The 26,828-nt window shown below is 46.9% G+C and overlaps 1 protein-coding gene across 4 annotated transcripts in view; it reads right to left on the bottom strand.

Moving 5' to 3' along the window:
* Positions 1 to 26,828, bottom strand: part of MED1 (mediator complex subunit 1) — a 98,016-nt gene that overhangs the window by 15,154 nt on the left and 56,034 nt on the right. For all 4 annotated transcript variants that reach the window (XM_033917376.1, XM_033917377.1, XM_033917380.1 and 1 more), the window contains 2 exons: positions 14,172 to 14,373; positions 5,716 to 5,811 (listed from right to left, as the gene is read on the bottom strand). In XM_033917376.1, coding sequence (XP_033773267.1) covers positions 5,716 to 5,811; positions 14,172 to 14,373 — 298 coding nt within the window. The remainder of the gene's footprint in view (positions 1 to 5,715; positions 5,812 to 14,171; positions 14,374 to 26,828) is intronic.

Below are 26,828 nucleotides of genomic sequence, written 5' to 3' on the forward strand. Positions count from 1 at the left end.
GCACGTGACGACTGAGGAAGTCTGCCTGAACATTCTCCACTCCCGCTATGTGGGAAGTCAAGATGTCTAGAGAATGCCCAGAACATGAGCAGAGCCACCTCCTGCGCCACCAAAGAGCTCTTGGTGGCCCCCTGATGATTGATATAGGCCACTGCCATGGCATTGTCTGAGAGAACCCAGATCAACTTAGCCTTCCATTCCCTCTTGAAGGGCAACACCACCAGACGGATGGCTCTGGTTTCCAGAACTTTGACCGACCAAGCCTTCTCCTCCAGGGACCAACTGCCCTCATGGTCTGGCATCTCTGTCCTTCCCTCCCCCCTGTAGTTTTTTTAGCATCTCTCTCTTCTCATTTCCTCCACTCATATCCGATATCGTTCTCTGCTCTCTCTTCCCTTTTCCTTCTCTGGTCTTCCTTCTCTATTTTCTGCCTCCATCTAAATTAAATTCTTTCTTACTATTTAGTCCTGTTTCCCTCTTTTCACTGTGTCTACCCACAGCTTGTCACCCCTTTCCCTCACCCCTCCATTATCTTACTATTTTCTTCCCCCTTTATTTATCTCCTCCTTCTATCCAGTATGTGTTCTTTCCCCACTTCCATTCAGCATCTGCCCTCCCCTCTCACCTGACATCCATCTGCCTTCTGCTCTCTCTCCCTTCTTCTCACTTCCATCATCTGACCCCTTCTCTCTCCCCCCCCCCAACTTCCATCATCTGCCCCCCTTCCCCTCACCTTTGCGGGTCACTTTCTTTCCCCTGAGGGTGGCTCATGTCAGAGGGGAAGCTTTGGCCGAGCAGAACCACTTGCAAGGAACAGTGGAACTTACTTGATGTCGATGCTGGGGCCCGTTGTGTTTGAAGAAGAAAAAAAAAGGTGGAAAAAAGGGACCTGCAAAGGTGAGAGGAAGGGAGACCTCCAGGACAGCTGCTCTTTGCCCTCCTTCAGCGGCCCAAGAGTCTTTAGGCAAGCGACAGCTCTGTGTGCTTTTAACTTCGGCACAGAGCTGCCCCTAAGCAGTAGTTTAGCACGGTTTCATGAGGCAGCCTCGGGGCCTTTGCTAGGCCGGCCCACATCGCATCATCGAAGCGGGCCGGCCTAGCAAAGGCCCCGAGGCTGCCTCATGAAACCGTGCTAAACTACTGCTTAGGGGCAGCTCTGTGCCGAAGTTAAAAGCACACAGAGCTGCCGCTGCTGATCTGGAGGTGCGGAGACAAGGCAGGAAGCATACGCGGCAGGAGTCCCGGTCAGCGACGGCAACAGGAAGTTGCAAGTCAGCTGACGCCGGCACCTTTCGTTGCGGCGGGGACCCGAATCCTTCGCATACCGGCAAAATTTTTTTGCGGACCGGCACCAGTCCGTGGACCGGCGGTTGAAGAACTGTGCTCTAGAGCACTGTTCTTCAACTGCCGGTCCGCAGAAAATTCCTGCCGGTCCATGTAAGATCCACGAACTTAAGTCTGCGCAGGGTCGGGGAGATCATGGAGAGCCTCCAACAGTGGCTTTCTCCCCTCCCAACAGCTGTACTTACCAGCGCAGCAATTCAGGAAGGTAGCCTTGGGGTTTTTGCTGAGTCGCGGCTGCCTCTGATGATGCAACTTCCTCTTTCCTCAGAGGTGGTGCGACCCATCAAAGGACCCAAGGCTGCCTTCCTGAATCGCTGTGCTGGTAAGTTATTGACAGCTGCTGGGAGGGGAGAAAGCCACTGTTGGAGGCTGGGAAGCTGCTGGACAAGGGAAAAAAAGGGACAGCTGCTACTGGACCTGGAGGGAAGGAGAAGGAGAGATGCTGCTGGGAGGGGAGGAGGGAAAAGAGTCTGGGAAGCTGCTGGACCAGGGAAAAAAAGGGACAGCTGCTACTGGACCTGGAGGGAAGGAGAAGGAGAGATGCTACTGGAGGGGAGGAGGGAAAGGAGCCTGGGAAGCTGCTGGACAAGGGAAAAAAGGGACAGCTGCTACTGGACCTGGAGGGAAGGAGGAGAGAAGCTGCTGGGAGGGGAGGAGGGAAAGGGAAGAGAGTTAGTTACTGCTGGACAGGGGGAGGAGGGAAGGGAGAAGGAAAAAGGAAGGAAACAGCTGACAGGGAGATTAGAGGAGGGGAAGGGGCGAGACAGGAATGAGAAAGTAGAGAGATGGGAAGGGGGGTCAGCAGAGAAATAGACAGGGACAAAGATGCTAGATCTGGTGTAGGAGAGATAAAAATGAAGAGAGCAGTGAAGCTGGAATGAATCATGTAAAAAGGAGAGAGGGGGCACAGGCTGGATGGAAAGGGGAGAGGGGCATAGAAAGAAGACAGATACCATATGGAAGGGGGAGAGGGCAGACAGTGGATGGAAGGGGCAGACGCTGGAAGGAAGAGAGTGAAAAGAAGATGAAAGCAGAAACCAGAGACAACAAAAGGTAGAAAAATAATTTTATTTCTGTTTTGTGAGCTGGTGTTAGACATCAAAGTTCAGGCAATGGCTTAGGGCTCTCTCTGACCAGAGGGCAGTTGCCCTAGTTGCACTGCGGTATTCTGTTAGCATGATATTTCTGTGTAGCATTCTGTAATAAATTGGCTTATTCAGTTTTTTTTGATAGTAGAGGGGATATATGTGAAGGGGAGGGGAGACAAGGGTTTTGTTGATCCTTGCTCTGTATTATTTGTATTTATAAAATGACAATTGTACAGAATATTGTTTCTTTTTATACTTTAATAAAATACATTCAATATAAAATCATAACTGAGGCTTGTGCGGATGGGATCAGATGGTTTGCGAGGACCGAGCTCATGGAGACGGGGCGGAACAGGGTTTTTAAATTTCAGTCCTAGTAGTTTGCCGGTCCACAAAATAATTTTTTTTTTTCCGCCGGTCCATAGATGTAAAAAGGTTGAAGAACACTGCTCTAGAGCATAAACCGTCCTGAATCGCCTCCAGAACCCACTGATCAGATGTGATCTCTGCCCACTTTGGAAAGAATTTGTGCAGATGGGCACCCACCGGAACCAGAGGGGGCACCTGCAAGGAGTCATTGGACAGGATGGGCAGCGGGGGAACCGGCGAAGGGATTCCCAACTCCCTGAAGGGCCCCCCCCAAATGGCCCATATGCGCTGAAAGAAACAACCGCAGGAATAACCAGAGGTTGGAAAGGAAGCAGCCCCTCGACCAGGGCGGTATCTGCGGAACTCATGCAGATGCCCCCGAGCAGTGCCACCCCGAGCAAATGGATGGGCACGGTCTTAAGGCAGGCGGGGCACTTTGGAGTCTTTCAGAGTCTGAACCAACTTATCCAAATCTTCTCCAAACAAAAAAGACCCCCGAAAGGGAAATTTTGTGAGTTTAGTCTTGGACGCCAATTCCGCCACCCAAGCACGAAGCCACAAGGTATGATGCGCAGCCACACCAATAGACATGGATTTGGCAGATGTCCGCAACAAGTCTGAGAGGTTAAGTGACAAACATCTCAATCTTTGCCAGTCCTGATCAACCATGGCCCGAGCCACCAGCCCACCACAAATGGCCGCCAAGGCAGAAACATCAAAATTCTGCTTAAGAAGAGAGTCTCCAACTTACGCTCCTCAGAGTCCTGTAAGGCAGATCCGTCCTCTACAGGCATCGTATGTCGTTTAGCAAAAGCCGAGATCACCACGTCCACAACTGGCGACTTCAAGATATCCCAATCCCTCTCTGGGATGGGATACAGACGAGCCATGTAGCGCGCAAACCGAAAAGACGCCTCCAGCGTCTTCCACTGCACCAGGACAATATCCCAAATATCCTGACGCATGGGAAAGGAGCGGAATGCTGAGCGGTTCCCTGAAGAGGGTCCACCACACGCGAGGTCACTGGAGGCTCCTCCGCAAAGTGCAACACTGAGGAGACCTGCTGAATCAGATCAGGGAGCTTGTCCTACTGAAAATGGCACACCATGGATGCATCCTCGCTGGTAAATGGACCTGCAGAGTCTACCAGCCTCTGTCCCCCCAAGATGATCCTGGATGTCTCTTCAAGGGTCCAGGTCCTCATCCATGGAAAACTGCTTCTCAGAAACAAAGTCGTTGTCCCAGGCCACCTGCGAGCGCTTGGACGGAGGAGCGGGGGACACTAAAGGCGCTGAGGGGGGCAGAACCGGAATAGGCGTGGAGGGAACTCCTCCGAGACCCCCGAGATGGAAGAAGGACCCCCAGTTGCCTGAAAATAAGCCTTGCATAAAGCAAAAATAAAATCAGGGGAAAACTCTGGCGGCCCAATGAGACTCACTGCCAAAGCAGAGGACTCATGAGAAATCTGCCCATCTTTCCAATACAGTGGGAAGGTCACCTAAGGCTGCAGACAAAATGGAGGGTCTTCCCGCCAAAATTGGTGAAGTTCCCGCTAAAAACGACCCCTCCGTAGCCTGTAGCGGCTGGGAAGCATGAACTGTCCCAATCGCTAAAGCAGGCAGCAGTGGTAAGAGAGTCCCCCAGCAGCTTTGGCGGTAAAGGAATCCTTTTTATCCTGACCGTCGGCAGCTGGAGAAATCCCTCCGTGGGTGGTGAGGGAAGCCCGGGCTTCCCCACTGTCAGCTGCTGACTTGCAAGGCATTAGCGGCAAAATTCCCTGGCCGCTGGCAGCTGCTGCTGACAAGGCTCCTCCCACCGCTCCGGCCTGCACAGAGCTTGCACAGGCTGGCCGCGAGTGCCTTGTGTCTGAAGCACAATGAGCACTTTTTCCCCTAGCTTAACGACCTAGCTTAACGAAAAAGTGCTATTTAGATGAAAAATACAGTAAATTTAAAGGAAAAGCAGCCTTTTAGATCGGCACTGCCTCAGAATTTTGTTGTTTGTTTTTTTTTTTTGGGGGGGGGGGTGTTTACATAAGACTCCACTGGCTCTCCAAGCAGTATGCCTTGCCTATATTGGTGGCAAGGCTTACTACTGAGGCACTTCTACAAAATAGTTGGGGAGGTGTGGGGGGGGGGGGGGGGGGAAGGGACCCAGCATGAGACCTGCTGGGTGCGACACCCCCGAGGTTGGACGGACCCACAAACAGGGCCCATCCAAGCTCAGTCTGGCACCAAAACGGCGACTAGGAGCTCTAAACAAATTCCAACAGCCCTAACAAAGGGAGATGGGTACAACTCACTCACCCCTGCTGGAGACTGAGAGAAGACTGCCTCCTCTTCTGTTCTCTGGCGGCATAGTGGCGCACCAGGTTGCCTGCCTGGTCCTGCGCCGCTTCCTGCAAGAACTCAGCAGCACGGGACCAGGCAGGCAAGCTGGTGCGCTGCTATGCCACCAAAGAACAGAAAAGGAAGTAGCCACGTCTGTCGTTATCGGCGGAAGTGGTGGGGACCAGTCAGCCAGCAACCCTTGTGCGCTACTCTCAGCGAGTGAAACTCAGAAGTTAAAAAAAAGGTACGCGGGGGGAGGGGGGTAGCAACACTAAAATAAGTTAACGGGGGGGGGGGGGGGGCGCTTTGCGTATTCGCTCCATTAAACACACCTTTATTTCCACACACTTTTGGAGGAGAAAAAGTGCGCCTAATGGAGCAAAAAATACAGTATGTAGTATACCAAAGTTTTGGTCTGAGTCTCCAACTGCTGGTCATGATGAGCTATTACCCATCAGTAAAGAACTGTACCGGTCTATCAGGCGACACAAAATAATGTATTATAGCTGCTTCATTATATATGCTGTAGATACTCTGTTACATTAAATTCAGCAACAGATAACTATTGAAGAAACATTGCTTACCACACACAAGAGAATCATTGACAGGATGCTGGAAGGATACGCTGAAACATGAATCAGAGAGTGGGCAGACTTCAAACTGGAGGGTGCCCTGGGAATCTGAAAGATACAGCACCCTGCTATTACATTTTTCTGGCCTTGCAGAATGTGTAGTTAACTGTGTGAATATGCAAAAGGTGAAGGTACATGGAGTCTGTTTTAGTCAAGGCAAAGTGATCAGTAGAGTACCATAGGGTTCAATATTAGAATCAGTTCTTTTCAATCTCTACCATAACAATGATGAAGAACTCAAAGGAAAAAAAAAATTGAATCAATCATTAACAGAGCACATGCACCAGATTTTTTTTTTTTTTAAAAGTAAGGGGGGGGAGTAATGCATAAAGGGATGCGAGAGAACTTGACAAGCCAGGGTTTGAAAAGCTTAATTTTAATATTAGAGTGTAAAAACAGCACAGTTACTTACCATAACAGTTGCTATCCAGGGACAGCAGGCAGATATTCAACATGGGGGTGACGTCACCGACGGAGCCCTGCAGAAGACAGCCTCGCAAGCAGACTTGCTTGAAGATCTTTTAAGAGCTTACGAGTGCTGCACCGCGCATGCGTGAGTACCTTCCCGCCCAAGTTAGGGCACGCATCTCTTATGAGGTACCTCAGTTCAGATAACTAGCTAAGAAGCCAACAAGGGGAGGTGGGTGGGTTGTGAAAATATCTGCCTGCTGTCCCTGGATAGCAACTATTACAGTAAGTAACTGTGCTTTATCCCAGGACAAGCAGGCAGCATATTCTCAACATGTGGGTAACCTCCAAGCTAAGCATAATGGGATGGAGGGAGAGTTGGCAATTTAAGAAAACAAATTTAGTAAAACGGACTGGCCAAAATGGCTATCCCTTCTGGAGAAAGTATCCAGACAATAATGAGGTGAAAGTATGAACTGAGAACCAAGTGGCAGCCTTGCAGATTTCCTCAATAGGAGTTGATCTAAGGAAAGCTACAGACGCCGCCATTACTCTAACTTTGTGGCCCGTGACTCGACCCTGCAGAGGGAGACCAGCCTGAGCATAGCAGAAGGAGATGCAAGCAGTCATCCAGTTGGATATGGTTCGCTTTGAGACAGGATGCCCCAACTTATTTGGTTCGAAGAAGATGAAAAGTTGTGGGGCTGTTTTGCGAGGTTGAGGTCATTGCAAGTAGAAAGCCAAAGCACGAAGCGCAACTTCTCCAGGGTGAGAATGAGGCTTTGGAAAAAATACTGGAAGGGCAATAGATTGATTAAAATGAAATTCTGAGACAACTTTAGGCAAGAATTTTGGATGAGTGTGGAGGACCACCTTGTCATGGTGGAAAACTGTGAAAGGTGGATCTGCAACCAAGGCTTGTAACTCACTGACTCTTTGAGCAGACGTGAGGGCAATGAGAAAGATGACTTTCCAAGTGAGATACTTGAGATGAGCCTTATCAATTGGTTCAAATGGAGGCTTCATCAATTGAGCCAGGACGACATTGAGATCCCAGACCACTGGAGGTGGTTTGAGTGGTGGGTTAACATTGAAAAGTCCTTTCAAGAAGCGAGAAACCACAGGATGTGCAGACAGAGGTTTCCCCTCAAGAGGCTGATGGAAAGCACAAAGATAGACTTGGATAGATGTGGACTTGAGGCCAGAGTGCGATAAATGAAGTAAATAGTCTAAAACTGAAGACAAGAAGGTAGACATTGGCTCCATGTTACGAGTAGTACACCAAGCAGAAAATCTAGTCCATTTTTGATTGTAACACTGCCTAGTGGACGGCTTTCTGGAAACCTCTAAAATATCCTGTACAGACTGAGAAAACTGTAGAGAAGCAGTTAGGTTGAAAGGTACCAAGCTGTTAAGTGTAGAGACTGTAGGTTGGGATGCAGAAAGGACCCTTGACTCTGAGTAAGCAGAGAGGGAAAAACTGGTAGAAGCAGAGGCTCCCTGGTGCTGAGCTGAAGTAGAAGGGAGTACCACGGTTGTCTGGGCCACCGAGGAGCTATCAAAATCATGGTGGAATGTTCGGTCTTGAGTTTGACAAGAGTCTTGAGAATGAGAGGGAATGGAGGGAAGGCATAGAGAAACCGATCTGTCCATTCAAGGAGGAAAGCATCTGCCTCGAGGCGGTGAGGCAGGTATATCCAGGAGCAGAACTGAGGCAGCTTGTTGTTGAGGGGAGACGCAAAGAGGTCTATCTGAGGGGTCCCCCATTGAGCGAACACCTGACAAAGAGATGAGGAATTGAGTGTCCATTCATGAGGTTGCAGAAGACGACTCAATTTGTCTGCCAGACAGTTGTGCTGACCTTGAATGTATAAAGCTGAGAAAAATGTTGTGATGAACTGCTCAATCCCACAGCTGCAGAGCTTCTTGACAAAGGGAGTGAGATCCTGTGCCTCCCTGTTTGTTGACATAGTACATGGCGACTTGGTTGACCGTCCGGACAAGGACTACTTTGTCGTGAAGATGTTGAAAAGCTTTGAGAGCATTGAAAATCACTCTGAGTTCCAACAGATTGATGTGACAGAGACGGTCTGCGGGGGACCATTGGCCTTCAGTACGGAGATCGTCGAGATGGGCTCCCCATGCATAGGTTGACGAGTCTGTTGTGAGAACTTTCTGATGAGGAAGAGAGTGGAAAAGCAAATCTCTGGAAAGATGGAAAAGGCATCTACCAGTGAAGAGATTGTCTCAACAAAGGAGTTACTGTAATGTGTTGAGAGAGTGGGTCGGTAGCTTGCTGCCATTGAGATGCCAGGGTCCACTGAGGTATGTGAAGGTGAAGTCTGGCAAAAGGAGTCACGTGAACTGTAGAGGCTATGCGACCGAGTAGAATCATCATTTGTCTCATTGAAATTGATGTGAGAGGAGACACTTGATGGCAAAGGCGAATGAGAGCATCTTGGCGTTGTTCAGGGAGGAACACTGACAGTGTCCAGAATGGCCTCAATGAACTGAAGAGTTTGAGAGGGGTACAACTGGGATTTTTGAAAATTGACTTCGAACCCCAGACATTGGAGGAACAAAATAGTCTGTCGGCTCGCTGCAATAACCCCTTGTTGAGAGGGGGCTTTGATGAGCCATTCGTCCAGGTATGGAAAAACTTGAAGACCCTGGGTACGGAGGGCTGCAGCCACCACCACCAGACACTTCGTGAAAACTCTGGGGGATGAGGCGAGTCCAAAAGGAAGAACTCTGTATTGAAGATGAAGATTCCCCACCCGAAATCTTAAGTAGCTGCGAGAGGCTGGATGGAAAAGGGGATAGAAGAGTATAGATAGAGGGTTACTATACAGGTCCTGCTGGGCATGATGGACCTCTAGTCTGACCCAGCAGAGGCACGGCTTATGTTCTTATGAGTGTAAGCCTCTTTGAGATCCAGAGAGCATAACTAATCCCCCCGATCCATCAGGGGATATAAAGTTGGTAAAGAAAGCATCCGAAACTTCTCTTTGACTAGAAATTTGTTGAGGGATCTGAGGTCCAGAATGGGTAGCAAATCCCCCGTCTTCTTTGGAACTAGAAAATAACGGGAGTAAAATCCCGTGTCCCGTTGGTTCAAGGGAACTTCCTTGACCACTCGAAGGCATAGAAGAGCCTGAGCTTCCTGAAGAAGGGGAAGTTGCGATGAACTGGAAGGAAACTCCCTTGGAGGGAGATCTGGAGGTACTTGAAGAAAGTGAAGTGAGTATCCCTCCCGGAGGATGTTGAGAACCCAGAGATCTGAGGTGATCAGCTCCCACTGGTGCTAAAAATGGTGACGTCGACTTCCAATGGGCAGAAGAAAAGTCTGATGGAGGGAGACTGGTATGCTCAGACTGAGAATGTGAAAAAGACTGAGCAAGTTTAGCCGCAGCAGGAGTCTGAGGTTTCTGTTGCCTTTGTTGCTGCGGTGGACGTCTAGGCGGAGGCCTGGAGAAAGCTGGCGTCGTTTGAGGATAATGATGTGGTGAAAGCTTGTAAGGCCGAGCAGGAGTCTTAGGCTTTGGCCGAATCAAGGAGGCAAAAGAGTGCTCATGTTCAGAGAGACACTTTGTAGCAGCCTTGATGGAATCATCAAAAAGTTCAGTCCCTTGGCAAGGCAAGTTGGCTAGACGATCCTGTAAATTAGGGTCCATGTCCACAATGCGGAGCCAAGTGAGGCGACGCATAGCCACTGCAAAGGCAGAAACTCTGGAAGAGAGCTCAAAGGCATCATACGTGTGCATGAAGAGTTGAAGTTGTGACAGAGTACGAATAATCTGTTTGAACTCAGGAAGACACTGCTCCTCAAGAGCCAGGAAAAACTTAGGCATTATTTTGAGGAAGTGATTAAAATAAACAGTGAAAATGTAATTGTAGTTGAGAATTCTATTGGCCATCATGGAATTCTGATATAGCCTGCGGCCAAAAAACTTGTCCATGGTACGGCCCTCCCTGCCTGGAGGGACCGCAGCGTACATCTTAGATGGTTGAGTTTTCTTTAAGGAAGATTCCACAACTAAGGACTGGTGAGATAATTGGGATTTCTCAAACCCCTTACAAGGGACGGTGTGATACCTGGACTCCAGTTTAGAAGGTATAGCTGTAATAGAGTAAGGAGTTTACTTATTTCTAAGGAAAGTTTGTTTTAAGACAGGAGTCATGGGAAGCCTCAATGTCTCCTTGGGTAGATGAGGTAACTCCATGTTGGCTAAGTACTCAGGCGTATACTTAAGAGTCAGAGTGGAAATCCAGCTGAAGAGCTTTTCCCGTGTCAAAGACAAATCTCACAAATGAGGCAGACTTGGAGGTAGACGGTTCCTCAGGAGAAGGAGAGCGAGACCTAGGAGCCGCAGAATAGGATGGAGAAGCCTCTCTAGAATATTGAGGAGGCGGCTCAGAGTCCAGCACCATGGTCACCGAGGAAGCTCCACTACCTGTGATAGGAGGAGTCAGAGAGTGTTTGCACTCGAGAAGTCTCGATGGTGAAGTCCCCAGGGTTCGATGAACAGAGTGGGTCGAGGCAAGAGGAGAAATCTCCCTCGGAGGCGGTCTTGATGGAGGAGTCTTCGATTTGGACGGGCTTCGAGGCAAAGCAGCTGGTGTAGAAGTTTTGCGAGACTGAGACTTATGTTTAGTTTTTAAAGGCGTCTCGACGGCCTTTGATAAACGAGGCATAGAAGACTCAGTACTGGGAGGAGAGTCCTTTTGCTTGAAGGAAGACTCCTGACTCCACCTGGAAGCAAGATGCCTCGAATGCCTTGAGTGATGCCTCGATAGAGGTTCAGGAGACTCTGTCCAAGGAGGCGGTGAAGAGTCGCTGGATGATAAGCGACGAGACTTTTGAGGCTTGCCTCGAGGTGCTTCAACAGGAGGCTCAGGCTGGCTCATAGGAAGCAGGATCGAGGCCGGGAGAAGTTGAGCCATGACCAAGGAAATCTGAGTGATCAGAATGGCTTTCAACATGTCCTCGAACATAGGCACCGAGACGAAAGGATCAGGTTTCGAAGGTGCAGCAGTGCGTTCCAAAGAGGGTGACCTCAAGGATGAGTATTCCCTATGTTTGGAGGCATGTTTAGCTGGAGGTCTCGTAGAGGCTGGCAGGACCGTAGGCACGACCTGAGATGCCTGAGACTCTGGAGGCTTCTTAGGAGAAACAGGAGACTTACCCACAGATGAAGACTTAGAAGGGACTGCAGCTGAGGCCTTCGAGGCAGAAGTTGTCAAGGCCGAGGTCGAGGCAACCACGGGTGGCGGGGTTGAGGTCTTGGAAGTTGAGGCCATCCTCTCAGCAGACTGTTCCATAGTGCCAAATAGTTGATGAATTTTAGCACGGCGTCTGCAAAGGGCTCGAGGTTGAAGGGTAGCATAGTGCGAACAAGTGTCAGGACAATGTTCAGGACCCAGGCAAACAATACACCAACGATGAGGGTCAGTGATTGAAATTACTCTGCCGCACTGGCTACACTTTTTGAACTCAGTAAGAGGCCGGGACATAGAAAAAAGATAGACCAGTGAAGAAATGAGGTTATGTGGCCTGGCTTAGGCCCAAGGCCCGCCGGCCAAAAAAAGGGAAAATTAAATTTTTTTTTTTAAAGAAAAAAAAAAAAAAAAAAAGATAGAAGACTGCAGGCACAGTGACTAAGCGAAAATAACAAAGCCGCGGTGCGAGAAGGCAGCGAAAAGCTGCAATTTGAAGTGAATAAGACTTCTCGGCTCTGCGGAAAACGTTGAACTGAGGTACCTCACAGGAGATGCGCGCCCTAACTCGGACGGGAAGGTACTCGCGCATGCGCAGTGCAGCACTCGTAAGCTCTTAAAGGATCTTCAGGCAAGTCTGCTTGCGAGGCTGTCCGCTGCGGGGCTCCGGTGACATCACCCACATGTTGAGAATATGCTGCCTGCTTGTCCAGGGATAACAAATATTATGGACATATATCCACACACAAAACAAACAAAAACCAACCACTCACATTAGATTCTTTGGCAATTTTTAGTTAATTCATGACTGTCAGTGTAATACAGCCAACAGGGGGAACATATGGAAAACTTGGCTGCATATGGAGAGGTACTAACAGCACTGCCCTTATCCAGGTCACTAGTAAGACTAACCCAATAGAGACAGAACTAAAGAAGAGGGGATTATGACAAACATCTCACATTCTACTCCCTCAAAGGTAGCACTAAAGGGGAGGGGGTGTAAAGGTGTAAATGAAGCAATAAAGGAAGCGCGAGTTTGCAACATTACAGTTGTAATATTCAGCTATGCTGTAACCAACTCCTCAGAAACCCAAATCATTTTCTCATTAAGTGAAACTGGTGCTTTTAATGAGATGCCAGATTGGCAGCACTAGCAAGAAGGGAGATGGTAGGGTTTTCTGACACAGTCTGCTTCTGCTGGCACACAGGAATAGTGCTGCCCGATTCAAGTGAATTGATTCAAATCAATTCAATTAAAAAAAAAAAAAAAAAAATCAGCCTCCCGATTCGATGACCGACCCTTCCCCCGTGCCTTCCTAAAGCAGGAGCGGCAGAACTGTCTTTTGCTGGATGTCCACTGCCGCTCCTGATTGAGGGGGGGAGGGTCAGTCAGAAAGGCCTGCATGTTACCCCAGCTTCCCCACTCTTACTTTAAGCAGCTAATATTGCAGCCTGCAGGATCGCTGGTGCTATAGCGATCCCTGCAGCTGCCCATCATCCTCAGCAGCACGTTCTCTCTGCTATGGTCCTGCCCCTGCTCTGATGTCAGAGGCATGATCACGGCAGAGAGAACGTGCCGCTGAGAACAACGGGCAGCTGCAGAGTTCGCTATAGCACCAGCGATCCTGCAGACTGCTGTATTAGCTGCTTTAAAGTAAAGCTTTCTCCTGCCATCTGGGGAAGCTGGGGGAACATGCAGGCTTGTGAGGGGAGCGTGCCTTCGCGGGGGGTGCAGGCCTTCACAGAGGGGAGGCAGGCCTGTGCAGAGGGAGGAGGAGGAAGAAGTAAGAGAGGGGTGGAGTGGAGGGAAGAGAGAGACCAAACCAAAAAGAGGGGGAGGAAAGCAGAGCAGAGGTGCTGGACTAATGGAGAGAGAAATGCAAGACCACAAGGGGAAGGGTACAAGAGGGACAGATATTGCTCCAAAGTAGGTGGGCAGGGTGCAGGATGGCAGGAGAAAGCCTGTACCTGGGGAAGGGGATACAGGAGGTAAGGAAGAGAGAAAGAAGCTGGATATGGGGAGAGATAAGATGCTGGGCATGGAGGGAACATAAGAACAGGGACACAAGGGGGACATTACTGTAGAGGAGAATAGGGACAGGGACAAAGAAGAGAGATGCTGGATGAAAAGGTAGTTGAGAAAAGGAGAGATGGTGGGTCTGTGGATGGTGGGGTCCATTGCTGCAGCTGTGGGGGGGATGGAGATGAACAAAAGGAAAGATGCCAGACCTCCGGGGGAGGAAAGGGAAACAGAAGGGGAAGACAGAGATGGAAGATGGATGGTTAGCATGGAGAAAGGAGAGCCTGATCAGAAGACAACCAGACCAACATGGAACCAACATGATTTGAAAAATGACCAGAGAACAAAAGGTAGGAAAAATAATTTTATTTTCTGTTTTGTGATTGCAATATGTCAGATTTGAAATGTGTATCCTTCCAGAGCTGGTGTTAGACCGCAGACATGAGCTAGGATTTAACAGAGAGAGGAAAAGTATTTTTTGTTTGTTTACACCACAGGACCAGTATGGGTAGGAGAGGGCAAAGGGGGTGAAAAGGCTATAAAATAAACTCACCAAGATGTTTGGAAAAAAACACACAATTGGGCAGGAAAATCAAATCGAATTGAAAACTCAATTCAATAGGCTGAATCGAATCAAAATTTTTTTTCCTGAATCGGGCAGCATTAGTCCAGATAGTGCCTACTAGATACAGGAAAATTTATACCTAAATATAATGTACCTTGGAAAAAAGCATGAGCTAAAATACATAACTAAACAAAGTACCTTCCTTCAGGATGGTCCGTTTCACACAGCTGCCGATGAGGGTATTGTATGTCACTTGGTACCTTATGAGGCTGAGGATGAAGGGGACACGGCCTGGGTGCTGGAAGGGAATTTTATTCAGCAGGGTTCCTTGCAGGCAACTTCCACTTGGCAGAGGAGCATCCTTATTCAGAAAATAGCAATGCTGCTGTCCTGGAAGAGACTGGTAAACAAAATTCTAATCGCAGTGTCTGTGCTATGGATACAGCACAAATATTTTATCAAAATCTCAGCATACATCTTATCACCTGTACTGATTACATGATGCAACTTACAGGTAAAGGCTAGAGTAGAATGTGTCTCATGCCTGAAGCATAGAAAGTTCAGCAATTAAGTGCTGTTGAATATTATGGGATTAGATGGAATTGGCATGTGCTAAAACCAAGAAGCCCATAAGTATAAAATGGGCTTCTTAGGATTTGGTGCATGCCAATTCCTTTAGTGCATGCTAAGCTTTAGTAAAAGGGCCTCTAAGTGACTTGCTTACACTTTATGTTTCATATGCAATACCTTTAACCTCTGTCCTTTAAAGATGTTAATTTTGAACAAAAGATTAGGCTCTTACCTTTGCTAATCTTCTTTCTTGTAAATCCACACTTTATTCCGGGACCAGTTAGTTATTTCCATCTATCCGCCAGGAACTGTAGGAAGCCTCAAAACTTCAGAGGCTTTTACCCCCTCCCCCTCATCACTGAGCATGCTCCTCTGCCCACCAATCAGTCTTAAAGCAGCCAGGAACATCTATAAAGGATAATAACAAGAGAGGGGAATGGGGAAAGTCCCCGGAAATTAAATCAATTCTGCTCATATTAACAAATGCAACAGCAATAATGAAAAATGAAATAACAGGTTATAAAACATTGGAAACCTGAATGACAAAACAGTGCTAAAGGGAGACAGCCTGTACTCAGAAGGGGGCACCTGAATCAAAGACTCCCCCCCCCCAAAAGTAAGTGCTAAATACTAATAGTACTCTAAGAAAGGATGGTGAGGAAACAGAAATCCAGCTAACCAGTACTTGGAAGGCGGACAATCAGTGTATCAGCAATTATAGAGCAGGTTCTCGGAATAAAGTGTGCATTTACAAGAAATAAGATTAGCAAAGGTAAGAACCTAATCTTTCATTCAAAATTAACATCTTTAAAAGAAAGTGAAACGAAACAAAAATCCATACGAAAAAGGAGATTATCGCTGAAAAATAGCTGGAAAGCGATGACCACAAATGCTCGCAGTCTAAGCAACAAAGTTCATGATCTGCAAGCCCTGATGTTAGAGGCAGATCTAGATATTGTCGCTATCACAGAGACATGGTTCAGTGAATCACATGGATGGGATGCAAACATACCGGGATATAATCTTTTTAGGAAGGACAGAGATGGTCAAAAAGGTGGAGGAGTAGCTCTCTATGTAAAGATCAATATCCAAGCGACCGAAATGCAAGGGACCTGGGGAGAGGAAGAAGCGATATGGATTGCTCTGAAAAGAGAAGATGGAAGAGAAGATAGAACTTCTATCTATGTGGGTGTAGTCTGCAGACCTCCGACTCAATCGCAGCAAATTGATAAGGATCTGATTGTGGATATCCAAAAGTTTAGAAGGAAAGAGGAGGTTCTACTGTTGGGAGATTTCAACCTGCCGGATGCGGACTGGAATGTTCCGTCTGCAGAATCGGAAAGAAGTAGGGAGATTGTGGATGCCTTTCAAGAGGCTCTGCTCAGACAAATGGTGACGGAACCCACAAGGGAAAAAGCGATATTGGATCTGGTCCTCACAAATGGAGAGAGTATCTCTAATGTTCGAGTGGGTGCTCACTTGGGAAGTAGCGATCATCAAACGGTTTGGTTTGATATAACGGCTAAAGTGGAGAGCGGCCGCACGATACTTAAAGTCCTAGATTTCAAACGTACGGACTTTAATGCAATGGGAGAGTACCTGAAGAAAGAGCTGTTAAGATGGGAGGACATAAGAGAAGTGGAAAGACAGTGGTCTAAACTGAAAGGAGTGATAAAAATGGCTACGGACCTTTATGTGAAGAAAATCAATAAAAACAAGAGAAAAAGAAAGCCAATATGGTTCTCCAACCTAGTGGCTGAGAAAATAAAGGCAAAAGAGTTGGCGTTCGTAAAATATAAAAAAAACCCAAGAAGAGGAGAGCAGAAAGGACTACAGGGTGAAACTGAAAGAAGCCAAGAGAGAGATATGTCTGGCGAAAGCACAGGCGAAGAATAAATGGCTAAAAATGTAAAAAAGGGAGACAAAATTTTTTTCAGATATATTAGTGAAAGGAGGAAAATGAAAAATGGAATTGCTAGACTAAAAGATGCTGGGAACCAATATGTGGAAAGTGATGAGAAAGCGAATGTGCTAAACAAATACTTCTGTTCTGTGTTCACAGAAGAAAATCCTGGAGAAGGATCGAGATTGTCTAGCAAAGTTACACGAGAAAATGGAGTAGATTCTGCGCCATTCATGGAGGAGGGTGTTTATGAGCAACTTGAAAATCTGAAGGTGGACAAAGCGATGGGACCAAACGGGATCCATCCCAGGATACTAAGGGAGCTCAGAGAGGTTCTGGCGAGTCCTATTAAAGACTTGTTCAACAAATCTCTGGAGACAGGAGTGGTTCCTGGTGATTGAAGGAGAGTGGATGTGGTCCCTATTCATAAAAGTGGTCACAGGGATGAAGCAGGAAACTACAGGCCGGTGAGCCTCACTTCAGTTGTTGGTAAAATAATGGAAGTTTTTCTGAAAGAAAGGATAGTGTACTTCCTTGAATCTAATGGTTTACAGGATCCGAGGCAACATGGCTTTACAAAAGGTAAATCGTGCCAAACGAACCTGATTTAATTTTTTGATTGGGTGACCAGAGAGCTGGATCGAGGACATATGCTAGATCTAATTTACTTGGATTTCAGCAAAGCCTTTGATACAGTTTCTCATAGGAGGCTGTTGAACAAACCTGAAGGGCTGAAGTTAGGACCCAAAGTGGTGAACTGGGTCAGAAACTGGCTGTCGGACAGACGCCAGAGGGTGGTGGTTAATGGAAGTCGCTCGAAGGAAGGAAAGGTGAGTAGTGGAGTCCCTCAGGGATCGGTGCTGGGGCCAATCCTGTTCAATGTTTGTGAGGGACATTGCTGAAGGTTAGAAGGAAAAGTGTGCCTTTTTGCAGATGATACCAAGATTTGTAACAGAGTAGACACCGAAGAGGGAGTGGAAAATATGAAAAAAGGATCTGCAAAAGTTAGGGGAATGGTCTAATGCCTGGCAACTAAAATTCAATGCAAAGAAATGCAGAGTAATGCATTTTGGGATTAATAATAGGAAGGAACCGTATATGTTGGGAGGAGAGAAGCTGATATGCATGGACGGGGAGAGGGACCTTGGGTGATAGTGTCCGAAGATCTAAAGGCGAAAAAACAATGTGACAAGGCAGTGGTTGCTGCCAGAAGGATGCTGGGCTGTATAAAGAGAGGCGTAGTCAGTAGAAGGAAGAAAGTATTGATGCCCCTGTACAGGTCATTGGTAAGGCCCCACTTGGAGTATTGTGTTCAGTTTTGGAGACCGTATCTGGCAAAGGACGTAAGAAGACTTGAGGCGGTCCAGAGGAGGGTGACGAAAATGATAGGAGGCTTGCGCCAAAAGACGTATGAGGAGAGACAGGAAGCCCTGAATATGTATACACTAGAGGAAAGGAGAGACAGGGGAGATATGATTCAGACGTTCAAATACTTGAAGGGTATTAATGTAGAACCAAATCTTTTCCAGAGAAAGGAAAATGGTAAAACCAGAGAACATAATTTGAGGTTGAGGGGTGGTAGATTCAGGGGCAATGTTAGGTAATTCTACTTTACAGAGAGGGTAGTGGATGCCTGGAATGTGCTCCCGAGAGAGGTGGAGGAGAGTAAAACTGTGACTGAGTTCAAAGAAGCGTGGGATGAACACAGAGGATTTAGAATCAGAAAATAATATTAAATATTGAACTAAGGCCAGTACTGGGCAGACTTGCACGGTCTGTGTCTGTATGTGGCCGTTTGGTGGAAGATGGGCTGGGGAGGGCTTCGGTGGCTGGGGGGGGGTGTAGATGGGCTGGAGTAGTTCTTGGCGGAGATTTCGGCAGTTGGAACCCAGGCACGGTGCAGGGTGGAGCTTTGGGTTCTTGCCCAGAAAAAGCTAAGAAGAAAAAATTAAAAAATTTGAATTGAATCAGGTTGGGCAGACTGGATGGACCATTCGGGTCTTTATCTGCCATCATCAACTATGTTACTATGTAATCTTTCATTTTTGTACAATCCCACTTTTTTCTGGGACCAGTGGGATGTAGAGCAGTCCCGAAAATCAGGATGGAACTGATGAGCCCGCTGCCAACAGAGGCCCCAAAAGCAGTATCCTACTTGGCCGCCACATCGATCCTGTAAAACTTGGTGGATGTATGCAATGAGGACCAAGTAGCAGCCCTGAAAATCTTGTCCAGAGAAACAGCTGATGATTCTTCCCAAGAGGACAAAATACCTCTGGTTGAATGATCCTGTACCCCAAGGGGAAGGCTTCTTTCCGGCTGCCACATAAGCCGTGGAAATGGCCATGTAAATCCAGCTGGAAATGGTAGCCTTAGAAGCTGGCCTTCCTTTGCGGGCCGGACCTGCCAAATCAAACAGGTGGTCAGAAAAGTGAAACTTGTTGGTGACCTCTAGATACTGCAATAAATTTCTGAGCACGTTCAAGGACTGCAACACCCAGTCCTGCTCCCGTGAACCAGAGGAAACAAAAGTAGGAAGCTATACTTCCTGATTCACATGTAAAGTGGAAACCACTTTCGGAAGAAAAGAAGGAACAGTACGCATAATCAGAGGAATTTGTAACATGCAGAAAAAGATCCCTGCATGAAAGGGCCTGAAGCTCAGAAACCCTACGGGCCGAAGTAATCACCACCAGAAAAACCGCTTTGACCGTGAGGTTCATCAGACGCCTGCTCCAAAAGCTCATAGGGTGGAAAGCCAGAGAGCAAAAGACCAAATTAAGGTTCCAGGTCTTACAAGGAAGATGTAAAGGAGGCCTAAGGTGCTGAGTGCCCCATAGAAAATGAGTAACATCCGTATGAGCTGCCAAGGAGCCCTTCAAAGGAGGAGGGCTCATATATGAAAGACCGGCAATTTGCACCTGGAGTGAAGCTACTGCGAGGCCTTTCTTCAGACCATCCTGCAAAAACTCCAGGACCCGAGGAATGGAAGGGAGAAACAGGTTCACCTATCTGTGCGCACCAGGCCTGGAAACACCTCCAAGTTTTCGCATAGGCCATCACTGTGGATTTCCTTTTGCTGTGAAGTAACTTGGCAATCACAGCCGAGGAATAGCCTCAGCTAGTCAAGGTCGCCCACTCAAGAGCCATGCCATAAGACCAAAGCGGTCCGGATCTTGCATCGCAATCGGACACTATGTGTGAAGGCGAGAATGACAACAGAGCTGAACCCCCCGATCCTGCTGAAGCTAAACCAAGTCGGCATATCACAACCACCTTGGCTAATTGGGCACCACCAGGATCACTAGACCCTCGTGGGCCGCTATCTGCCGCAACAGACACCCTATCATGGGCCAAGGAGAGAAGCCCTTTGCTGCCTGCCTTGCGACGACTGAAGAATTGATTAGCGTTCTTGTTGCCTGCAGGCACCATGAGGTTGAACATGTGACAACCTCACTGCTCCACTATGCAATCGAATGCACTTTGAGAGTGACCACTCTCCGAGGACTAGCATCTGACGACTGAGAAAGGCTGTTCGAAAGTTGTCCACTCCTGCAATTTGCGCTGACAGCGCCACAAGGTGTCTCTCTGCCCAGCAGAAAAGCAACTGAGCCTCCAAGCTCAGAGAGGGACTCTTCATGCCCCTCCTGTCTATTGAATTAAGCCACCGCCTTAGCATTGTCTGAGAAGACCTGGACTGCTCGATGACCCTCAAAACTGTTGACAAGGAGATCCTCTGCCTCAAAGAACTGGAAATCTGGATTTCAACTCTTCTGACTGCCCCACCAGCCTGATTTTCATGTCTGGAGACCTCTGCAACTCTTGGACACACCTCACAGACACATAGTGGAGGGACGCAGTCTGGCTCTAATCCTAGTCGTGCCTCCACGGAACTGCTCAGCCTGTGCTCTATGCATTAGCAGACAAACCTGGGATGAGCAAGCTCCGAAAGGAATGGTCCCTGAGCCCCAATCTGATGTTCAGGCTGTCGAGGGGGCTTACTGCCAAGCAGGGAACCCCCAGAAGCAGACTTTTCCCAAAGGTCTGCGATCTCCCACAGTCAAGGATGTCCCTGCAGGGAACCTCCACAGCACGAGGGTGAAAACCACGAACTAAAAATACTTAAATACCATGAAATTAAACATGAGCTGTAAAGATAAGCTCCTACAGCCTGGCCTGTAGGAAGAACTGGAAAGCAGAGGAGCATGCTCAGAGATGAGGTATGAGGAGGTAAAAGCTTCTAAAGTTTTGAGGCTTCCTACAGTTCCTGGCGGGTAGACAGAAATAACCCACTGGTCCCGGAATAAAGTGGGATTATATAAGAATGTGCCTTAAACACTCTCCCGCTCCATTGACAGTTCTCCTTGTATAGACTGTAGAGGGCAAAAATCTGAATGTAGTACAGTAATCCCTATTCTCAATCCTGAAAGAGTCGTCTAAATCCCTACATCAGGAATTCTCAACCCAGTCCTTGAGATATACCCAGCCAGTCAAGTTTTCTGGATACCCACAACAAATATGTACGAAATAAATTTGCCTGCACACCCTCTACTGTATCTATAATTCAGTTTAGGAAGTTATTGAAAGCATCTGTCTCAAAAGGTAGTTTCCTCATAGTCCAGATTTGGGGCAAACTGAACATGGATCTCATGGCTGAAGATTTCAATGCGGTTATGGATCCTTTGATAGATAAAAAACCAAGTAGAATAATGAAATCATTAGGGCTGGATAATTTAGTCAAATCTTGTGGAATGAAAGATATATGGAGGATACTACATTTTAATGATCAGGAATTTTCATTTTGTTCTCAAGTACATAAAGCTTCTTCCTTATATGTGCTGAAAATGAAATAATATTCCCTCTAATAGTAGCTTTAAATGCATCCCACAATGTCACTAAAGAGATTTCTTCTGAAGTATTTAGTTGAAAATATTCATTTATTTTTTGTTGTAAATCTTCAATAAAATTATCTTCAGTTAGCAAAGAATTATTAAACCTCCAAACAGGTCTACCAAAATCTTGATCTGTTAAATGTAAATCTATCCAAACTCCTCCATGATCTGAAAAAAATTATCTGATCAATGACAGCTTTTGTGACCTGTTGAATTAAAGAATCCGACACAAAAATATAATCTATTCTTGAAAAAGATTTATGTACTTGAGAACAAAATGAAAATTCCTGATCATTAAAATGTAGTATCCTCCATATATCTTTCATTCCACAAGATTTGACTAAATTATCCAGCCCTAATGATTTCATTATTCTACTTGGTTTTTTATCTATCAAAGGATCCATAACCGCATTGAAATCTTCAGCCATGAGATCCATGTTCAGTTTGCCCCAAATCTGGACTATGAGGAAACTACCTTTTGAGACAGAGACCACTCTCCAGGGTCAGCTTGGACGTTATCTACTCTTGCTATGTGGATTCCTGAAAGGGCCTTCAAGTGAAGTTATGTCCACTGGAGCATTATCCAAGCCTCAAAACAGAGGGCTGCACTTCTAGTGCCCCTGTCTATGTAAGCCACCGTGGTGGCATTGAACGAAAACACCTGCCTTCCCCGACAGGAACAACTGCAATTGTAGCAAGACCAACCGAATGGCTCTCAGTTTCAGATGACTGATGGACTGCTTGCTCTGGAGAGTGTAATCGCAGCAGAGGGCCCCCCAACTGCTGAGGCTGGCATCAGTTGTGAGGGTCACCTATGAGTAGATTCTGAGAGGCATGCCCCTCGCCAAGTTCTCCTCTTGGAGCCACCAGCACAGGCTGTGCTTCACCTCTGTTGTCCAGGAGAACTTCATCTGTACGGAGTGACATTGCAGAGACCATCTGAACAAAAGGAAGTGCTTTAGAGGTGCATATGAGCTCCTGCCCAGGGCACCGTTTCTAAGGAGGCTGCCATCAAGTTCAGCACCACCAGGCTATGGGGCTCAGAAGGGCCAAGATTGTGAGGATCTGCTTCCTAAGCATTTATTTGTGTAGCTCAAGAAAAAACAAAGCCCTTTGCCGTGTCAAAGTGGATTCCCAGATACTCAAAAAGCTGAGTTGGCTGAAGATGACTTTTCCAAAAGTTGACTATCCAGCTCAGGTCCTGTAAGAGACTCACCACCTGCTGGACTGCACACTTGAAGTCTACCAGTGAAAGGGCCCTGATCAGCCAATCATCCAAGTAAGGATGTACCTGGACCCCCATCCAGTGAAGGTAGGCTGCTATAACCACCATCACCTTGGTAAAGGTGAAAGGAGCCATGGCCAAACTGAAAGGGAGCGTCACAAACTGGAAGTGGAATCAATAGGGAGACATGACTTGGATATTAACAAAAATAAAAACGTTTTGACACATGTGAAAAGGGGGGTGAAATACAATCTGTAATAGGATTGCGAAACAGAGGAACAGATCCAGAGGAGGCCAATAAAACACGATCCTGTGCCCCTCCCTGATAATGTCCAGCGCTCAGTGGTCAGACGAGACTTGTTCACGTTTGTCCCTGAATGTCGATAGCCACCCTCTGATATGAGGAGATTCAGCTATCCTCCTGGCATCATTGCTGCTTCTTGGAAGCCGGGCTACCACAGGAACCACTAATATAACCACCAATCTCTGGACCCCAGGAAGGGCTTCAGAGGAGTAGCCAGAGGAAAATCGGTGAGCTCTCCTAGAGACCTGAAAATTGCTTCTAGTGCCTCCGGCAGGTCACTGGCTTCTACTATCTGGGAGGAAGTTGGGGTAGCGTTCCACTACACTGGCCATGAGGTCATCTAGCCCTTTGCCAAACAGTATCTGCACCTTGAAGGATAATCTGCTAAGAGTGGCCTTTGGAGGCTGAGTCTCTTGCCCACTGTCTGACTCAGGGCATCCGGTGGATCGAAATGGAATAAGCTGAAACCTTATCCCAGGATTCTAATGCTGTCAAATAGTATCGACCACATAATCCATACCCTCCTTAAATATGTGGGAATAGAAGTCTAAGGGATTGTCCGCAGTATGGTATAGCAGGCGTGCGCCACGAAGGAGGCAGCTACTACAGCTTTGATACCCAAAGCTAGTGCTTCAAACTGTCTTTATAGGACCGCATCCAATCTGTGGTCCTATGCATCTTTCAGCATCACTTCACCTTCACTAGGAAGGAAGGTGCATTTGGTCACATGCGCCACTACGGAGTCCACCTTCAGTTGTACAAACAGCTGCTGAAGTCCGAAGCCTTAGGGTAGAGCCAAACATAGTTTGGCTACCTAAAGGGAGCCTTTGGATTCTTCCACTGGTCAGTGACCAAAGAGGTAAGATCTGGGTGAGCCGGAAAAATTTTTGTCTGTGCATTGACTGAGCACTTTGAGGTGGAAGGCTGCTGGGCATTGAGCTTCAGTATAGTATGTTAGCAATAACATGGGAGACAGAAGCTGACCTGAAAAGGTAACACACGAAGGGATCATCACTGTGATCCGCTGCCACACCTGCCCCCTGGATACTATACTCCAAAAGGGATCCCACATCATCAACCATCACAGAAGAGCCCAGCGAAAACAAAGGCATGGGAAGAGACTTCCATTCATCCCAATCCTGCTCTGAAGGGTCACTAACACTGGGAACCGGTGTGGTATGAGCGAGGAAGCCTGTTTGGGAGAAGGATCCCCCTTTAGGGCACACCCATAGGCAGCGCTGTGCTTCCCGATACCATTAAATAGGCTTTCTATAAAAGGCTGACAAAATCTGAGAAGTCTTGCATTCGGGGACCTGAGGCTTCTTGCATAATTCCAGACTGGAGAAAAGAAGATGCATTTTCCGCCACCATGCGCTTGCGTTTTGCTCCATTGCTGCTCGGTTCATCTGAACAGAATCTCTCTAGAGAATGACATGAGACAAAATTTTCCCCATCCCCAAGGGAATTCAATTTCCTGTTCCGGCAAGTTATTTTCCTGTCCATATCCCATTCCTGCAAGTTCTGTTCTCATCTGCATAGTCTAAAACAGTTTAGGCTTGTGCGGTTAAGGCAGAGATTACAGGAATTGGGCAGGGACAGCGGCAAAACTCGTGAGGATGGGGAAATTGAGTCCCATGTCATTCTCTTCCTCTTTGGTTCTGCTGGGATTTCAGGGGTTCCAAGGCTTTGGAGGACTGACTGGGGGATGAGCCCGAAGCTCCTGCCCCTTCCTCCCACATCCTGTGAAAAGTGGAACATGGCCGCTCCTCAACCTGTAACTCTGTGCAATTGATATAGGACCTGAGACTAGAAAGGCCAGGGGCATCCATCAAAAGGCAGTTCCTTGTCAAAACAAGCAGTTTTGAAGTGGGAAAAAAGTTTAAAATTGGGTCACTGAAAAACCAAGATGGCGGCCATTAAAAAAATTGTGACTAAAACGGGCTGTTGGAGCTACATGCAAAAATTAAAAATAGTGATTTTAGTGTTCTGGAGGAGGACCAGAGTACTAACCTCAGAAACCACTAAAACTCAAAATTTCAGGATCCCCACCCCAATGTTCCCCATAGGGAATAATAGGACTTCAGGTGTCAGTTTGTCTGAATTAGCCTTACTGTAGGAGGAAAGGATTTCTGCCCCAGAAATTGCTCAGATTCTCAAACGTCAGAAGGAAAGCTTCAGGCTGCTGGCTGAATGGACCACAACCACCAACTCCCACCCCGGGGTTCCTCACACAGTTGGCTCCTTGATACTCCTAGGGTTCTTACACAGGGGCCACATAGCTTGACCTCAAGCAGGCTGGCTCCGCAGGAACTCGAGATTGTCCTGGGTGCAGCAGTCCTCCCACATGAGACTGCGTCCTTTCCCCGACGGAGTATGCCTGAGCAGGGGACCTCCAAGAACCAAACCCATGAAGAATTTCAAAATCCATATTGCAGATCTTTTCTGTTTACCCTATTACAGATTTTGATATCAACTGCAGAAGCAAACCTTACCCAGACAGCCTTTCAGCAATATTGCTTAAAAAAAAGTTAAAAAGAATTTGACCAAGGACCAAACCTTGCAGCATACCACTTCTCAGCATGAGCTCTATTTACCACTACCCTCTCACTTTTCACTCAATCAGTTCCTAACCAGTCATATTAGGGCTCATACTGAGGGCACTCAATTAAATTAGTCTATGTGGCTAAAATCTAGGTACCTCACATTTAGCGCTATTCCTCAGTCCAACTCTCTGGCCACCCAAATTAAAAATTGTCTGGTAATACCTGCCTTAGTGAAATCATGCTGCCTTGGGTCCTGCAATCCATTGGATTCTATAAACCTCACTATTCCTTGTTTTAGAAGCATTTCCGTTAATTTAATTACCAGAGGTCAGACTAACCAGCCTGTGGCTCCAACCTCTTTCTTACTTCCACTCTTATGGAGAGGGACCATATACACCCTTCTCCAGTCTACTGGGACCATTTCTGACTCTACAGAAGCATTGAAAAGGTCAGACTGTGGAGCTACCAGACCCTTTCTAAGTTTCTTTGGTACTCTCATATTTATGCCATTTGATCTAATCACTGTCTGCTTTTCGTTTAAATAGCTCTTCATGATCCCAGTCCTCTTAAAATTATACAGGGTCTACTACACTTCTTTTCCTATTTGTCTGTTTTCTGCAGTACTGCTCCTGGCGCTTCATCTATAAATACAGAACAGAGGTAACAAGTTAACCAATTCTGCCTTATCTTTATTAGCTTCTATATCATCCTCCCTTTCAACCGAGTGTCACATGCCACTTTCACACTTCCTATCACTAACACAATAAAAAAAAAAAGTTTTGTCCCTCCATTTTACCATATTGGCTATTTTATTTGTTTTAAAAATGTATACACCACCTAAACCTAAGCAGTTTACAAATATCCATACATATCTTCCATTTGCATATTTTCTGACCACTCTTCCAGCTTCTTTCATCTCTTCTACTACTACTACTATTTAACATTTATATAGCGCTGAAAGACGTACGTAGCGCTGTACATTTAATATTCAGTAGACTCTCTCTGCCCAGAAGAGCTTACAATCTAATCTGGACAGACAAGGCATCTCGGTGTTGGGGAGTTTCTGGTAGAAGGAATGATACAATGGGTATAGTTATCAGACAGTGAGTGGGAATTAAAGAGTTGAAAGCAGCTTCAAAAAAAGTGGGCTTTTAGTTTGGATTTTAATACTGCTCGAGACAGAGCATAACGTATTGACTCTTGCCTGTCTTCCTTTTTCTGTGGTCTCTTGTAGTTTATGAAGGCTAACCTCTCTTTCCTTACCTTTTTCAACTCCTACTTTTGAGAACTAAAGCAGCTTTTTTTCTTCTTACAAAAAGGCTTGCTGCCCTTAAAATGGCTTCTTTCGGTCTTGCCCACTGCTTTCCTACTTCCCTCCAGATGTTTCCATCCAGCTAACTGGTTAAGTCACCACTTAT

Source organism: Geotrypetes seraphini, chromosome 13 (assembly GCF_902459505.1).
Source record: "Geotrypetes seraphini chromosome 13, aGeoSer1.1, whole genome shotgun sequence".
Taxonomy (NCBI): domain Eukaryota; kingdom Metazoa; phylum Chordata; class Amphibia; order Gymnophiona; family Dermophiidae; genus Geotrypetes; species Geotrypetes seraphini.